Source organism: Gobio gobio (genome assembly GCF_949357685.1).
Source record: "Gobio gobio genome assembly, chromosome: 4".
In the NCBI taxonomy this organism is placed as follows: domain Eukaryota; kingdom Metazoa; phylum Chordata; class Actinopteri; order Cypriniformes; family Gobionidae; genus Gobio; species Gobio gobio.
The window spans coordinates 25,751,499-25,769,962 of NC_137100.1; the positions used below are offsets into that span (position 1 = coordinate 25,751,499).

The following is an 18,464-nucleotide window of genomic DNA, read 5'->3' on the forward strand; positions in this document are numbered from 1 at the left end:
TTTATTCGCCCCTGTAGAAAGCATATGTACACTGTCTGAATTGTTCCCTTTCCCCTGTATAGTGCACTACGTGCTATTCACAGTGTAGAAAACAGTATAAATGTGAACAAGTGACCGATTTCAGTTGCAGCTTCAGCATCTATTTATAGGGGGCGGGGCACTTTAGATTATAGAGAGCATTTGATTGGACAGAAAATCAGTGAGAGACTGTAAGTTTTGAATGCTTATATTTTCTAAATGAGAATTTTGTCATTGTTTTGGAGAACACTACCTTATAGATAACCATTTTCATAGATAGTCCATTTTGATTTCATGGTGTTTTTAAATGGTCTAAACCAGTGTTGCCCAATCCCGTTCCTGGAGATCTACCTACTTGCAGAGTTCAGATCCAACCTTTATCTAACACACCTGGCTGTTTATCAAGTTTTCCTGGAGATCTTAATTAGCTGGTTCAGTTGTGTTTGATCAGGGATGGAACTGAACAGGGTTGGGCACCCTTGGTCTAAACTATCCTGTTGTTGTTTGCAGAGGTCTGTCAGTGTTCTAGTGAAGACTTTCCTTATGATGTATTAATGGAAACGTATCATTAGTATTTAAAAAAGCCATTCATAAAAGGTAAACTATTCAAACAACAATAACAGAATTATTTTATCTGTTTTTCAAGCTGGGCTTTGATACACATCAGACAATGAGCTGGCGTTGAGTGATGTCTGCCTTGAGAACAGAGCCAAGGTTTCCTGTGTTCCACACACCAGGATGTTTCCTTCTGATCTTCCTGACTTAATGAGCTGCCATATGGTGGATGTGTCACGCAACACAGCCAAAAGCACTGCCAGTGTTTGGGTGTTATTGATGCTTATGTCAAAATATTGGATTTGAGTGTACTTTGTCCTGATTTTTTTCTTTGTGTATATGTGTGTGTACTCTACTCTAAGGTCTATGAGATTGCACTCCTCTCTATTTGACCCTAAAAACATATGCTGCTTGTTATCACAGAGGAGAGCAGCACTGCCATTTGGAGAGGACACTTGAGTTCCGCATGATGAAAATTTGATTACTTTATGTAAGAGTCCTTGAGTGGAGATGGGCTCTCTGTGAATCTCTGCTCTTGTGATGTGGCAGTGGGTTCCTGGAGTCAGAGGAAATCCTCAATCAAGAGATGGAAGAATATTCACTCCTAATTTACTCTAAAAATCCTATGATTGCTCAATCACAAACAAAAGCTACTCATTCGTAATTTTAGTGATGACTGATGGCCATTCAAAAGACCTAAACACTATCCTCCGGTTTCACAGAAAAGGCTTAAAAGGGGTGGGGGGTTTAATGCTATTTCATGCATTCTGACTTATTTACACTGGCCAAAATAATACATTAAAAAAACGAGTTGGACGTATGAAGGAATACGTTTCAGAAAGTTTTTTTTTCCGAGTATGGCCCTGAATAACGCCATAAAGGGCGGAATTCCTTGTATGGGTACTTCTCGCGGATGAGCGTGTGCGCACATCAACCAGAGCGAGAGCAAGAGAGCGCCCAGCAATGCACTTGGTTCGGGTAATGGAAGCCGTCGGCAGCGCTGTCATTTTGTTTTAGACCACGAAATCAACAATGTCACTAAAGAAGTGTTTTTGGTTGTGAGGGAAAGATAACCTTGTTCAGCTTCCCAAATAACCCAGCGTTAAGGAAACAGTGAATGCCGTTTGTTTTCCCGGAGCAGCAATGGAGTTCTGCAAGTGTGTTTGTTTGTTCTCGGTCACGAGTCGAAACCTCAGGCGGTGAGTGAAACTGCACCAAATGTCTGTGTTTTGTTGGCAATCGGAGCGTAAGTGCATATAATGTAAACAACACGAATGTACAGTCAATCGAAAGTTATCCAGGGATAATGCCATGATGTATTTTGTGAGTGTGTGTGTGTGTGCTCGTGACTCTTTAGCCCCACCCACTGCACGCCTTCACAAGCTCGGCTGTTTTGGGAAAGAATCGGTACAGCATATCTGTTTTTTATAAATATGATAAAACTAAAGACTCTTCTGAGATATGAAGGATGCAATACTACTCTATAGGTACTCAAGATTAACATGAGATTGGCAGAAGCTGTGTGTTATGTACCCTTTAGTCCCATGACTAAAATGTTTGAGCTGTTTTAAATGAAAGCAACTTGCACTGTCATATCTTAAAATATGTCAGGGCCATTGTTTTTTAACAAGATGCACACCAGTGATGTTTTTTTCTAAGGCATGTTCATAAAAGCTACTTAAAGGGGTCATCGGAGTCAAAATTCACTTTTATATAGTGTTTGCATATAAATGTGTCTTTGCAGTGTGTGGACACAACCACCCTACAAAGGGTACACCCTACCCTAAAATCCATTCACCCCTTTTTTTTAATCCTCAAAAAGCCTAAACACTCTCAATAATCAAGCTGTTTTAATTTTCTGAGCAATATGATGTCATATTGCTCATGCTCCGCCCACGACCGCTGACGAACTGTCCTATTTTAGCATATTTCCGCCCTCAGCCATTGTACACTGTCCACCAAGGCAGCACTTCACGTCTCTACGCACCCCACGGAAGAGAGTGGTGGGGGGAGCAGTAGCTCATTATCATTTAAAGAGACATGCACTGAAACGGGTCGTTGTGAACAGTGCTGTTTTTGAGGAGGTAAAAATTCTGTTGTTTTACACAAACATTGAGGAATTTTAATTAAAGTATGTTACAGACTTTATATGAAGACCCTAAAGATTTATACCAACTTGTGTAAAATGGGCCTCCGATGACCCCTTTAAAAATGTTGTAATTGAACTAAGACCTAATCCTGGCTTAGTCTAAGCCCTGTCTGTGAAACCAGGCCTGTATGTTCTTATCTATTGAAGTATACATAATTTAGAGCTGTGTTTGCACTGACTTCTCATTGATTTGTTATAAATAATATTACCTTTTGGTTTGGATCCATCAAGTTAAAGTCATATGAAGTACTTCAAAGAATACCATGGTTCTACTTACTTACATAATTGCCATGTATTAATATGTGTTGGAGGAGTTAGTTGAATGCCATAATTTGTCAGTGGAATGCATTTGACCTAAAATTACTTGAGACGTCCTACTGAGTCTGCTCACTGACACTATTCACCAAACCACCTTCATTTCATCAGTGCAATTGCTCTATTTCTCTCTTATCCCATCCTCTGCAGCCAATGAGAGTCATAGGTGTGGGTTTTTCCATGCACCAGGGCTGACTCATTTTGTGGAAGATGTGGGAGACCCACACTCTCTCTGTGGAGGCATTTATACAGGAATCCATTTGCTCAATAACACCTGGGCAGAGGATCAGAGAGATTAATAGTTAATGACCTCTTACAGATCCTGCCCACACTCACGGCCCATAAAAGTTGTAATTATGGTGGCATTAATTTAGTGAGGCTTCAATGAGTAACTGCAGATAGCGGGATTAGCACTATTGATCAGGTCTTCAAATAGCTGTAATTGTGTACATTTCAAGCTAAATATTTTGCTTAAAAATAAACATATAGTGCCATTTAATATAGATCAGTTTTATATATTTAGGTATGTGCTGGTGTGGTGGAAGCTCAAAAAATAGCCGTCACATTAAGACATTCATAAAAGCCAGTGACATAGGGACATAAGGCTTATTTATAGTTCATTGTGTAAATTGCACTGTTCCCAATAAATTATACATAATAAATAACTCCTAATAAGACATAAAAGAAAGTTGATTTGTACAATATGTACACTTTAATAAACCCTAAATCAGCATTCATCACCAAAGTAAATCTCACATTTCATACAGTATCACTGTTCAAAGGAAAACTTAAGGAAAAGGAAAACTAGTCATTATTTTCAAAGTGTTTTCAAAAGTGGAATGCAGGATTGACCTAACCATATGGTATTTTAATTTATCCTTAAATATTAGGAGCATGTTTGATACCCAAATATTGGATAGGATGTTAATTAGTTATTTTGTCTTGATATTTTCATTGTATGTTAAGTTGACATGATAAAGTATATCCATTACCTCTATAGTAGCTGTTAGCTTAATGTCATATATGGCACAATAGAAGCTTATACCATATTTGTGTATAATTGCTTGTAAATGGTCAACAGTGGTAGCCTGGTCCTACCAGACTCTCGTACATTTCATTTGTACAGAGAGTCTGGCCACTCTCCATTGACAAATGTTAACTTCCTTGAAGGCGGGTACTCTGTTGAAGTTTAAAACTATAGGATCTGCCCAGAGCCACTCTGGATCTGCCATAACCAATCGCTAACGTTTGGTCATGACGTATGTCATCTCAAACTAGAGCACGATATCAACGTCATTGTTCTCAGCCACTCCATCTGTTCGCTGATTGGACCCGTTAAAATTTGACCGGAGAAAACCAGAGAATATACCACAATCCCAGACAGAGTACTGAAGGAAAATGAAAATTAAGTGGAAGTACGTAGGAGGGCGGAGCCAGGCAACAACAGTGGCGGGCCTAAGACGGAACTTTGAGGGACACCATAAAATCATCATACTATTGTGTTCAGTTATGTACATTTTTAACTGACTCCTGCTTTATCTGAATGAAACTGAATTAATCTTTCACTGAATTGAATAATAAACTGGTCAGAACACATCTATCTTTGTGAAAAGGTACAAACTGCAGCTCCAACATTTGTGCAGATAGAAGCGATTACAGTCTACCTGCATGGCTCAACTCGAATTATTCAGTGGAAATTCAATTAACCATTTTGGCTCAGTTCTAGTTCTTCTTTGAGCCATTCATTATGTGCCTGCATAGCACATTAATCATTTCCACAAATATGTATGAGATAATTCATTTTGGTGGTGTTTAGGTGAAGGAGAGAACAAGATCAGAGAGCAAATGAGGTGATAAAAAGAAGAAACAGAGAAGCTAGAGGTATTATTACTGGATAAAAGCATGTAGATGATGTAGTGGAGAGTAATATTAATCAAGGAGAGAAATGAGGAGAGCGAGGGATAGTAAAATTGGACTAGAACAAGACAAGAATTAATAAAAAACCTTGGTGATAGTTCTCCCGAAAATGAAAATTCTGTAATTTCCTCACTTTCATGTTGATCCAAACTTAAAATTTTTTCTTTTGCATAACAAATGAGAACAAAAAATGTAGTTTTTTTCCTGGGAACACTAAAGAGAATTTTTTGACAAATCTTTAAAAGGAGTTTTCTACATCTATGATTGATTTGTGACCGGATAAGACCGGACCGTTTAAGTACTGATCATTTTCTTCTCAGCTGAAGTGCTGAAAATCTTCACATACAAAGATGGTTTTGATGTAATTTATTCCAAAATGCCATAGGTTCTCACAGGTGCCATAACTGAGCATAACATTTTAAAAAGGTTTAATGAATGATGAAATTTGAGAGCTGCAGACATTTTATTATTAACAAAGTGGACTGTTCTTCACAAAAATGCTTGACTGAGGTGATCAGTATGTCATTCTCTTGTTGTCTTTATTGGTAAAAATCGTACAGATTTGAAAAGACATGAAAGTGAGTGACGGAATTGTCAAATTTGGGTGAACTATCCCTTCAAAATATAAGAGGAGAAAATGTAGGGTTTTCAGAGATGAAGAAACAATGTACTGTACAAAGAGGTGGTCAAGGAAAAAGAAAGAGTGATATGGGCTGAGAGAGGACTGGCGTGGTAAAATGGTGACTGCAGAGTGGCTTTCTGACCCTTAAATGCTCTATAGCAGCTCATTAAACTTCATCCCAAGAGCCCTGAGAAATTCTACTTTACACTTTGTGTGTGCACTTGTTAAGAATGTACAATACAGTAGCCTGAAGCCAATATTTTTCTATATCACAATCAGCAGCTCGTGATAATGTGAGCGTGTACCCTGCCATTGAGAGATATTTTAGATGTTCAGCAGAAAACCTCCCTGTCTCTTCTGACAGCTGGTTGCTACGTGCACTGTATGCATATGTGTGCCTGTGCGAGGCGGGCTCCCGCTCATATAGGGCAGCAAACCAGAGGCAGACTCAGCAGCGGCAGCAGTGAGAGGGGAGAGTGTGTGGACACTTCATCTCTGTGACTGGATGTTAACACTCTCTCTTTCCTCTGTGGGACAAAGATTGTCTGTATGTATCCTCTCTTAGATCCTTTCGCGTAGCTTTCCTTTCAGCGTTGCCTCCAGTGAATGTACTGCAGATGGAGTCCTCTGTGGCACATGTGTGGCATGGAGCCTGTGTGAATGGGGACCTTAATCTTCTGTTAACGTTGGTGCGTTCAGCTGCGTGATGGGATCGAAAAGTCAGGCTCAGGTAAAAGAGCTGCTTTTTTTGTTTTTTCTTTTGAAACATTTTGATAGATGTGATTCGGCTATGAAAATGTTTCAATGTGTTGTTTACACTAGGGACTGTGTTTATTCTTGGGATGGTGTTTGGTTTCTAAGAACGTGTGCCGGGAACTTGAGAGCGATGTTATGGATGGCACAAAAGGAGTGCTGGAAGGGAAGAGAGAAAAGAGGGATGAGGTGTGAGGAGCAGGAGAGAAAGAAATGGCTGGGAGACCAGGGGGGGTTTCCTGCTGTTTGTTTTTTCTGTTTCTTTTGCAGGGACAGCTGTCTGTGTGGGTTTTTTTTTCACCCTGACAGCTGATTGCTGGAGAACAACAGCAGTATCAGACAGCAGGCTGTGAATATCACACAGAGAAGTGTTTCCACAAGCCTCCAGAGTGTGATGTGCGTGATAGTGGAGGAAACACCCCAATCTGCAGGATGTGTTCTGTGCTTGATGGTGAATGTCTAGGTGTTCTGATGAAACTGATATACCTGATGCGGTTTTTTATTTCATTTCACTCTGAGTTTCAATGGGCTTTATCGATCGTTTCTCCTCAAAACCATAAGCAAATAAACACGTGAAAGTGTACATGAAAATATGCAAAAATGTGAGATTGTTCCACTGCTAAAGTGCAGTAGGAGTCATATTTCATACTGCATGCTGTGGAAAGTTCGAATTTGAACAAGTTATTGATTTTGTAAACAAATCAGAAACATGCAAAATAGGAACAACGTGGTTTTTTTTTGCAATAGGGAGAACAGGCACCCTATCTGTCTGCCTGTCTGTCTGTCTGTCTGTCTGTCTGTCTGTCTGTCTGTCTGTCTGTCTGTCTGTCTGTCTGTGTTCGTCCGTCCATCCGTCCAGCACAGTAACAGTAACTGTCTGCAACCTTGTCAGAACAGATCCACTATAGAGAACCACTGGCTAATGTAAAAATGCTGACATTTGCAAAACAATCTGGTTTAATCACCAGTAGAAAGTCTCTGGTGAACTGAAAACCCAGTCTGTCAACTATACAGTATTTATGAAGAATTATTGATTATGCTGCACTTATGAAGAGGGATACAAATGGCCAGAGATAGCAAACGCATTCCTGCAGTTCAGAATAGTGGAAGAGAGAGAAGAAGGCTAATGTGAGTGATATACTCTCAGTATAAATGAATTCAATTGCTAAATTCATCTCTGTCTCATGGAAAAATGAGTCTGATAGCTAGATTTGGCATTGCAATTATTAATTCATGTGTTTGATATACAGCTATTCAGCAGGTGGATTAACCCCATCTCACCTCCCTCACAGTTTCTCGCTCTTTCCATCTGTCTTTTCCTCAGATCTTTCTCCTATATACACAAGCTTCATTCTGACATGTTTTTAGTTTGTACCTGTTCTATAGGGTAAACATACCAGTCTATATGTCTATTTTTTATATAGACATATTATTCTGCGATTAGTTTGAGTCCACTAATTTGATTGGTCAAACAGCATTCCAAGTGTTCCAACAGCACTGTTTGTATCACTCCTCTTGTCTATGTTCCAGTTCAACGGTTTGCAACTGAACTATTTTTGCTGCCGCAGCAAAAATAAACAAAATATCTGACAATATTGTTTCTAAAAAGGTCAGTTACTTGATATTACTTGTTTTTGGAACTGCGGTATAAAAACAATATCACACTCGAGTGATAATAACATTATTGAGGTCAAACCCTGAAGTCTTTATAATGGCTTCTTGCGCTTAGTTTGTGTGGCAAGATGGCAGCGCAGTATGAAAAGACAGCAGTGCAGTGAAAAAGTTGTCATGGTATTTCTCATGTAGAGCAGCATGTGACAGCCAATCAGATGTGATTACTGTGAGTCTGTTGATTGCTGTGGGGGTGGAAAGTTTGAGACTTCCGCTGACTATAGAGTATCCCATAGGAAAGAAAATAATCACTAATGAGATCTTTTTAAAGGGATACCACCCAAGAATGAAAAGCACGATGGTAATCCAAATTTCACAATTCGATTCGATTTCGATTCACAAGCTTGCAATTCGATTCGATTCGATTCGATTATTTTGGATATATATCAGGTACACTTTATGGAACATTTTCTCAAGGAAAACAAATCTCAACTAGTAAACTATGGGAGTCAGTTGTAGCCTACTAGTCTACATTAGCCTACTATAATATTGAAGGTAAAAATTAACTGATTTGTATACAAACATTTACACTTTTAGCATGTATTCAGTTAGCAAATGTCCAAAGCATTAAATCTCATTATAACTAATCAGCTTGTTGAATATGTGCAACCCCACGTTTGTGCTGTCATACATGATGGTGTCAATGGCACACTTGAGTCTTCTTTGTGCTATATCAGCAGCAAATTACACTTTTATGACCAATACACATGTCAAAAAATGCACTGCTATAGTCACACTGGAAGCCTGCCAGCCCTTTTCTGTCTATCTGTTCTCATCTCTTCTGCCACACACTCTCTCTCTCTCTGTTTCACCTGTCTTGGTTATACAGTTTCACCTGTCACTCTGGAAACCTTTGTCCCTTGTTGCCTCTACTTCTGTCTAAAAGGCTCTGCTATATCCCTTCTCTCTCTCTCATACATTCCTGCCTAATCTGTCAAAAATCTGTTTTTACAGTTTGTGAGGTCATCTTGCCAGGTTACTATTTCTGTACACTATTTTCACTGTGACCTTTACCTTTCCTGTAATATTTCATTTGACACCCATGAATTCAAACAGTTATGCCACTCTTGCATATGATATTTCAGCACAAAATCCTGGGCCGTGAGTATTCAGTACAGACATTTTCTTGGTCTTTCACACATCCCCCTTTCTTACACATTTCCTTTCTTACACCTTTCTCTATATTTCTCTCTCTTTGTGTATTGTGCACAATGTGTGTCAGACCCAGGTGTGTTTTCCCATGGAGCTTTGTTGGCCTGTGGGATAGATTATAGCCTGTCATGGTGCTTCCCTGCTTTATTCCGGCTTTATTCCGGGTCACTGCGACCTTCCACACCTGTAGTTTCCTTCTCAGACTCAGCGTCCTGATCTGATTGCTTTTAATGCCTGGATATTGTGTTGCGTGAATATGGCTTCTTTACAGTGTGCACTGACTAAAACTAAAACACTCTATATAGTCTATAGAGAGCTGCATTTTATTTCTTTTTGGAAATTAATGTGTTAACATGTCAGACAAACCTGAATAGTCGTATCCAAGTTTTTTTTTTTTTGGGCATTTCAGCAGATGCATTTTTCCAAAGTGATTTGAAATTAAAAATGCCTGCAATATAAGTATTTCACTATTGCGCTGTGGCTCACTATGATTTGGAGTCTCAGAGTGCTTTTAAGACACTGTGTCACGTTCAATAGTAGAGGCAGGTTGACGGTAGTAGCAGCCCAGCAGAGTTTTTTTTACGTGCAGCATCAAAGTCAGCATGAAACGCAAGTTGTGATTGTCTTTTCTTCCCTATTGAGATGTTAATCTGAGTGAAACAGCTTCTCGAATGAGAGAAAATGTAGGGCGGGACTTGATTTTGTTCATTGGGAATTAATTGGATCTTTAGATCGTTGTCGTTTGCTAATAGCTTTGGTCTCATGTGAGTGACAAGTTGCTGGAGCCGTTGCACCAATGCACACACAATCAGAGAAGAGTTGTTGTTGTGAGGGGGAGAGTTAATGTGTTTACAAAGGCACATGAATAAAAAAAAAAAAGATGTGCACGGATAAATCAATTGTAATAAACACTGCAATAATCTGTAAAAAGAACAAGATTCCGACTTTAAAGACTCACATGACATTTGGTAATGCAAAAATCACTGGTGTGTCATTTTATTTATTTTATTTCATATTTATTAATGGTTTCAGATTATGTGATTAAGAATGTGGTTCTTAAATATAAAATATATATTTCTTATTATATATATTTAAAAGGATGGTTCACCAAAAAATGAAAATTATCCCATGATTTACTCACCCACCTCAAGCCATCCTAGGCATCATTCAGACGAACACAATCAGAGTTATATAAAAAAATATCATTGCTCTTCCAAGCTTTATAATTGGAGTGACAGACGGTCCTGATTTTAAAGTCCAAAAAAGTGCATCCATCCATCCATCCATCCATCCATCATAAAAGTAATCCATACGACTCCAAGGTCTTCTGAAGCAAATATTTAAAACTTTATACACTAAAATAACTAGCTTCCCGTAGACGGCCTACGCAGTCGACTTACTGGAGCAATGTATGACGTAGGATGTTGGAGTAACGTAAGCTTTGACGGCTCTTGCAGTTCAAACTAATAGGGCTGGGCAACAAATTCAAGCTCTTCTGACATTTTTCTTTAAACATTGTCATTTTAGACTTCTAATTCGTGAGCAGTGTTTTGTTTTGCTCTATTCTCTGTGCCTCCGCGTTTGTCAATACGTCATGCGTCAGGTCGGGGGTTACTCTTTCGTCGTAAATCGATGCGTATGGCTGTCTCTCAGAAGCTAGTTATTTTAGTTTATAAAGTTTTAAATATGGATTTTTCTTACACAAGCACATCGCATTGCTTCAAAAGGGCTTTATTAACCCCCTGGAGCCGTGTAGATTACTTTTATGATGGACGGATGCACTCTTTTGGGCTTCAAAATCAGGACCGACATTCACTACCATTATGAAGCTTGGAAGAGCATTGCTATTTTTTTTTTATATAACTCTGATTGTGTTCGTCTGAAAGAAGATAGTCATTTTTGGGTGAACGATCCTGTTAAATATGAAAAAAACATGTGATTTTAGGTGATAGGTAAGTGATTTCTGACTTATCTGCAACCATGTGTGTTTTACATTCCAGTGCAATGTAAGGGAGTGTTCACACTTGATTAAAACGAACCATGGTGCGATTCCTCTGTTAGTGCGGTTCACTTGAATAAGTGTGAACGCTGCCATCCGAACCGTGGTGCGCACCAAACAAGTGGACCGAGACTGCTGAAAAGATGGGTCTCGGTCCTCTTCCAAACAAACTCTGGTGCGGTTCGAATGATATATGAACGTAACACAGACCAAAAACAGGAAGATGAGACCCATGCTCACTCATATAGTTTTTTTCTCTTCATGATTTGCGTTTTCCCATCACAGTTCAGTACAGCATCAGAACTGTCTCCTCGCAGCAGATCTTTGTTTGTGTGTCTGACTAAGGGATTCCTACCACTGTTTTAACTCCTTTACACATGTTATAAGCTCTTCACAATTTCTCAGCTTGTCAAAATGCCATTATATGTAGGCTACGCAAACACAACGAGCGCATTTATCACCGCACACAGCATTGTTTTGGATGTTCTGTAAGTTCCATCTCAAAATAGGCAATACGTCATTAAAGCCAAAAAATTAGGCTGTGAAAGTATTCCTATGCCTTTAGGTTCAGTATCTTTTGGTTTGGTGATAAAAATGCCAATCTGAACCATAATCGGACCGGGACTAAATGTTTTTGGTCCAGACCAAACTAACCAAGCAAACCGTACTACAAGTGTGAACACAATGTAAGAGTCAGATCCTGCCAGAGCAGAGATATTTTTAACCCGCTATCCCAGTTTTCCAAGCAGAGATGAATTGTCAAATAAGAAGGCTTGGGTGGAATATTTAGATACCCAATACAATCTTTGTTTAAAGCATCAGATTGCTCTCAAAAGGTTATTTTATTTTTGGTCACTTCCATAGACATCAGTGTTGAAATGTTTTTAGGGTATTATGCTGTTTCATGCACAGATATGACAAATGCTTTCTCAGCAGCAACAGCAAAAACATTCCATCAAACATAGACAATGAATTTCTGGTTGTACTGATTTATGCTAAATAATATGGGCTAGACCGGGGGAGGCAACATCGGTCCTGGAGAGCCACTGTCCTGCAGTGCAGAGCTCCAACCCTGAAAAAAGCTAACCTGCCTGTAGCCATAGGCCCATCCACACAAAGCCAGAGCTTTCCCTATCCAATCTTTTTTTTCCCCCTCGTATCAAGAAATATCTGCGTACACACGAGAGCAATGAAAACAACTCAAAATGATGTAGCATACATGCCAGGCCACTATGTGGCGCTGTAATTCTGCCACAGAAATAAACTAAAAACGGAGAAGAAGAGTTGTGGCTAGAAGGGGAACAGCAACGGTCGTAAGTGAGGCAAAATCTCACAATAAAATAACAATAAATAAATGTGCTACTTACCAGATGTGTTTTATTAATGCCTACACCCTAAACCTACCCTTACAATAATGCAAATACAGTAATTAAATGACGCAATATTGATGTGCGCATGCCTAGTGCCCATAGTTGTATCCCCTTCTAGTCTTTCCCGCACGGGACGTGGTGTGATGACATCACTGTTTCACAAAATTTCAGATTTACCCACTCTGCGACCCGGTTTAAAAAAATATCGGTTTCATGCTCCCAAAACGGCGGATCCGTGTGGACGAAACGCTGATACGGTACAAAATTTTAACGTATACAGCTAAGTCTTCAGTTGTAGGCCTAAGCTAAGGCCTTAGTAATCCCGAAGACTGATTAGCTTGTTCAGGTGTGTTTGATTAGGGTTGGCGCTAAACTCTGCAGGACTGTGCCTCTCCAGGACTGACGTTGCCTACCCTGCTAGACAGTGGGGAGACATACGCAGCAGCTACCTTGGCTCCTGCTTCCCACTGCCTTACCCTACTCTCATGCTTTTTCCTCTTGAAGTTTCATCAGCTTTCGCTCCTCATTACTCACTTGCTCATCCGAAATGGTTTCAATATCTGTCTATATGATTATCAGCTCCAACATCCTCTTTAACTCCATTATTTCCTTAATGACATCCAAAGCATGGCATGATAAGCTGTTCCCTTTGCACTGGATCACGCCCAGGTCAAACACACGCCGACCTCAGTCTGTCCACCTGGAGCCTGTCCATCTCTGGATTAGCCGTACCAGTCTTCTCGCCCTGGCACCACCTACTGGCCCTCCTCACCACAGCTGGTTCTGGAAGGGTGAAAGTGGGTTAGGCATGTGCTCTGAGCCTCTGGGTCAGGGGTGGATACAGCAGGATTGGAGGGGGTTAATGGAGGTTTATAATAGTCACAGTAGCCAGAGGCAGGAGTCTATTAAAGGTGGCTGCTCCCTCAGGTCCTGCTCGTGCATCTATAGAACTACAGTATTAGGGCAGAAATGAATAGAAACAGAAATATGGAACATGTTGGGTTATACATCTATTTCGGGAAATTGTTTCACTATCATATATTACAAGTTTAGTTTTGAAACTTGAAATTAAAGCTGTGTTACGTTACCCATTTCAATTTTAGCCTAGGGGATTGAGGAAAAAATGTAAGAAGTCAAAAGAAGAGACCACATGGAGCTTCTCATTCCTAGTCCCAGCACTAAAGACCACCATGAACCACTGAAATCTACTGCAAATTTGATTTATTATAAAAAAGTAAGTTAAAAGAGGAACACAAAAAGACTAAAGGAGGGGGCATAGCTCAAATAACAAACAAAACAGTGTCTAACTCAATTTGAGATCTAACTTACCTAATCACCGAAAGAAAACAAAAAGAAACAAAGAAGTCAATAGCACTTCCTTAACTCCCTAGCTTATCCAAAAACAGGAGAAAAAGAATTAGGTACCCTCCTCCCTACAAACTACAACTAAAATATTCAAAAAAAAAGAAACATAAATAAAGAACTGTGAAGTGAGTTAACATCATTGAGGGTTAGAATTAAATGGTTAGTTCACCCAAAAATGAAAATTAGACCATGATTTACTCACCCTCAAGTCATCCTAGGTGTATATGACATCTTCTTTCAATAAAATCGGAGTTATATTAAAAATGTCCTGAAAAAACCTTCTAAGCTTTATAATGGCAGTGACTTGTCGGGTCATTTCTGAAGTCCATAAAAGTGCACATATCTCTGCACAGTTCCGGGGATTAATAAAGGCCTTCTGAAGAGAAGTGGCACGTTTGTGTAAGAAAAATATCAATATTTAAAACGTATAAACTAAAATAAGTGCGCAGTACGCAAGTCGTCTTGCGCTAAAAGAGTAACCCCTGACGCGATGTACAGGAGCATCGCAAGCTTTGCCGTCTCTCGCGGATATGGCTGAGCAACAAACTCTAGCCCCTCTTCTCTTATATCGAAATCCTCCGCCATTTCTCTTTAAAAATTCTCGTTTTAGACTCATAACCGGTGTATTGTTTTGCTCTATCCTCTACGTTCATCAATACACATGCGCCAAGGGTTCAAGGGTTACTCTTTTAGCGCAAGGAAGCTAGTTATTTTAGTCTATAAAGTTTTAAATGTTACAGTTACAGTGATACAGTTATATGATGGATATATGCACTTTTATGGACTTCAAAAATGACCTGACAAGTCACTGCCATTATAATGCTTGGAAGAGCCAGGACATTTTTAATATCACTCCGATTTATTCATCTGACAGAAGAATTTCATATACACAAAGGATGACTTGAGGGTGAGAAAATCATGGTCTAATTTTCATTTTTGGGTGAACTAACCATTTAACACTTTAGACAAGAGCACAACAACAGTACTCACTGGACTTCAGCACATATTTCAGTATTTACACTAACGTCTCGGTTACGTATGGTAACCCTCGTTCCCTGAAGGAGGGAACGGAGACGTACGTTGGTAATACCTACGAATTGGGATCACTTCAGAGAGCCCCTATCAGCTTTGAGAACTTAAGAACAGGCCAATGAACAATTGGCGTGCGAGATTTGCATCTCGCGCTCCGCCCCGCGCCGCAGGTATAAACAGGAAGCGAGAGCATCGCACTGACGTTTTTCACTGAGGAGCCGAACCAGTGACTCGGCCATGCAGTGATGGAAGGAACTGTGGCGACGGGACGTACGTCTCCGTTCCCTCCTTCAGGGAACGAGGGTTACCATACGTAACCGCGACGTTCCCTTTCAGTCGGTCACTACGACGTACGTCGGTAATACCGACGAATTGGGATCCCTATGGAAAGCGCCACAGTTACTACCACTACCAGCGCCCAGCGAGAGCCCCTCAGACCCCGTTCTGAAGCAGGCGGGGAGATTCACGCCGGGAGAGTCGCACTGCTGTTCCGCAAGACCCATTCAGCAGACTGATTGGATAACGCTGGGAAAGCCACATCATGCCCAGAGGGAGTTACCATGTGGAAAGAAACGTATGGGCTGGCCGTGGGCAGCTCAACATACGGAAGTCCCAGGGGTGGCCCCGGCCTAATGCAGGCGGGGGACGACACCGTACTGAGACGGCAGAGGAACTCTGCCAAGGGAAAGACACAAGCTCGCCGTAGGGAGCTGTACCGTGGAGAATACACGTATGGGACCGCCGTAGGGGTCACGACATACGGAATCCAGTCTGACACAAGTTCCACCAATGCATACGAGTGCCAGACCTGGCGTCAGACGCTCCGCAACATCCGACTGCCGAGGGGTGCGGAGGACTCAACAGGGTTCGCCAATCCTGGGGAACTCGACTGGAGAAAATAAGCGCACGTATCCGTTCCAGGGGAAGGGAATGGCGCAGCAAGCCGACACTAGAACGGGCACTTCAGTGAAGCTGACTATGGGAAGCGAGCACACGAGAAGCCACCGGCTCTACACGTAGGCTATAAAACCTAGCGAACGTGTTAGGTGTCGCCCAGCCCGCAGCTCTACAAATGTCTGTCAGCGAGGCGCCACGAGCCAACGCCCAGGAAGAAGCTACACCCCTGGTGGAGTGAGCTCTAACCCCGAGCGGGCAGGGCACGTCTTGGGATTCATACGCCAAGACGATGGCATCCACTATCCAGTGGGCCATCCTCTGCTTGGAGACAGCCTTTCCCTTCTGCTGTCCTCCGTAACAGACGAAGAGCTGCTCTGAGGTCCTAAAGCTTTGCGTTCTGTCAACATAGACGCGCAGAGCGCGAACTGGACAGAGAAAAGCCAGGGCTGGGTCTGCCTCCTCCGAAGGCAGCGCTTGCAGGCTCACCACTTGGTCCCGGAAGGGAGTAGTGGGAACCTTGGGCACGTATCCAGGCCGGAGTTTCAGGGTCACCTGAGAGTCACCCGGCCCGAATTCCAGGCACGATTCGTCGACCGAAAATGCCTGCAGGTCCCCTACCCTCTTAACTGAGGCCAATGCAATCAGGAGGATTGTCTTTAGAGACAAGATCTTAAGCTCTACTGACTGTAAAGGCTCGAAGGGCGCCCTCTGCAGTGCGGTTAGCACCAGAGTCAAGTCCCAAGAGGGTATAGAGGAGGGGCGAGGAGGATTTAGTCTCCTCGCTCCCCTCAGGAACCTGACGATCAGATCGTGCTTGCCTAAGGACTCACTATTAACGAGGTCATGGCTTGCGGCGATAGCGGCAACATATACCTTGAGGGTAGAGGGAGACAGCCTTCGCTCCAACCCATCTTGAAGGAAAGATAGCACAGATCCGACCGAACACTTCCGGGGGTCTTCTCGGCGAGAAGAACACCAATCGACGAACAGGTTCCACTTCAACGCATATAGCCGTCTCGTAGAGGGGGCTCTGGCGGAAGCGATGGTGTCGACTACCGCTTGCGGTAGGTCACCTAGAACCTCCGCGTCCCGTCCAGGGACCAGACATGGAGTTTCCAGAGGTCTGGACGCGGGTACCATAGGGTGCCCCGTCTCTGAGTTAGGAGGTCCTGCCACAGAGGAATGGGCCAAGGAGGTGCTGTCACGAGGAGCACTAGTTCCGGGAACCACGTCCTGTTGGGCCAGTACGGAGCTACCAAGAGGAGATGCTCCTCGTCCTCCCTGACCTTGCACAGTGTCTGTGCAAGAAGGCTCACTGGGGGAAACGCATACTTGCGCAGAGCCCGGGGCCAGCTGTGTGCCAGTGCATCCGTGCCGAGGGTCCCCTCGGTCAGGGAATAAAACAACTGGAAGTGGGTCGTGTCGTGGGCGGCAAACAGATCGATCTGTGCGGCCCCAAAGCGACTCCAAATCAGCTGGACCACCTGGGGGTGGAGTCGCCACTCTCCGGGGAGCACTGGCAACCGTGACAGCTCGTCGGCCGCACGATTGAGCAGGTCCGGAATGTGAATAGCACGAAGGGACCTCAGATGCTTCTGACTCCACAGGAGGAGATGGCGGGCGAGTTGGGACAAACGGCGGGAGCGTAGACCACCTTGTTTGTTGATGTACGCAATGGCCGTCGTGGTGTCCGTCCGGACCAGAACGTGCTTGTCTTTGAGCGACCCTTTGAGGCGGCTGAGAGCAAGACGAACTGCCAGCAACTCTAGGCAATTGATATGCCATTGTAGTTGGGGCCCTGTCCACAGACCCGATACTGCAAGCCCGTTGTACGTGGCACCCCAGCCCGTGGGTGAGGCATCCGTGGAGACAACATGATGCCTGGACACTTGTTCTAGAGGCACTCCTGCCCGTAGAAATGAAGGGTCCGACCACGGAGTGAGGGTTTGGAGGCATCTCGGCGTCACTTGGACACGGAGGGACCCGCTGTGCCACGCCCATCTCGGGACTCTGTCGTGTAGCCAGTGCTGAAGCGGTCTCATATGGAGCAGCCCTAGCGGCGTTACTGCGGCTGCTGCTGCCATATGCCCCAGGAGCCTCTGAAAATGTTTTAGTGGAACCGCTGTACTGCGTTTGAGCATACTCAAGCAGCTCAGCACCGACTGGACGCGCTCCTCTGTGAGGCGCGCTGTCATGGCGACCGAGTCGATCTCCATCCCGAGAAAAGAGATCCTCTGTACGGGAGGATTTGACAACAGAGTTTGCTCTTCTCCCAGTTGACCCGAAGACCCAACCGGCTGAGGTGCCGAAGCACCATGTCCCTGTGTTCGCACAACTGCTCCCGCGACTGGGCAAGAATCAGCCAGTCGTCGAGATAGTTGAGGATGCGAACACCACGCTCCCTCATGGGAGCAATGGCCGCCTCCGCGACTTTCGTGAAGACACGGGGCGACAGGGACAGCCCGAAGGGCAGGACTTTGTACTGGTATGCCCGTCCGTCGAAAGCAAAACGTAGAAACGGTCTGTATCGAGGGAGAATCGAGACATGAAAGTACGCGTCCTTCAGGTCGATCGCTGCAAACCAATCCTGGGGACGGATGCACCTGAAGATGCGTTTCTGCGTTAGCATTCGGAACGGCATCCTGTGGA

General features: G+C 42.9%; 1 protein-coding gene across 11 annotated transcripts in view; it reads left to right on the forward strand.

Annotated features, from left to right (window-relative positions):
• The window catches only part of mctp1a (multiple C2 domains, transmembrane 1a), a 254,225-nt gene that overhangs the window by 77,349 nt on the left and 158,412 nt on the right, over positions 1 to 18,464 (forward strand). Inside the window, exon 1 of one of the 11 annotated variants that reach the window (XM_079814160.1) lies at positions 5,934 to 6,306. The exons of 8 other annotated variants lie outside the window; for them this stretch is intronic. In XM_079814160.1, coding sequence (XP_079670286.1) covers positions 6,283 to 6,306 — 24 coding nt within the window. In that variant the 5' untranslated portion in view covers positions 5,934 to 6,282. Of the gene's footprint in view, positions 1 to 5,933; positions 6,307 to 18,464 lie in introns of those variants that run through there. 2 more of the 11 variants (XM_079814168.1, XM_079814165.1) reach the window with 2 other exon arrangements.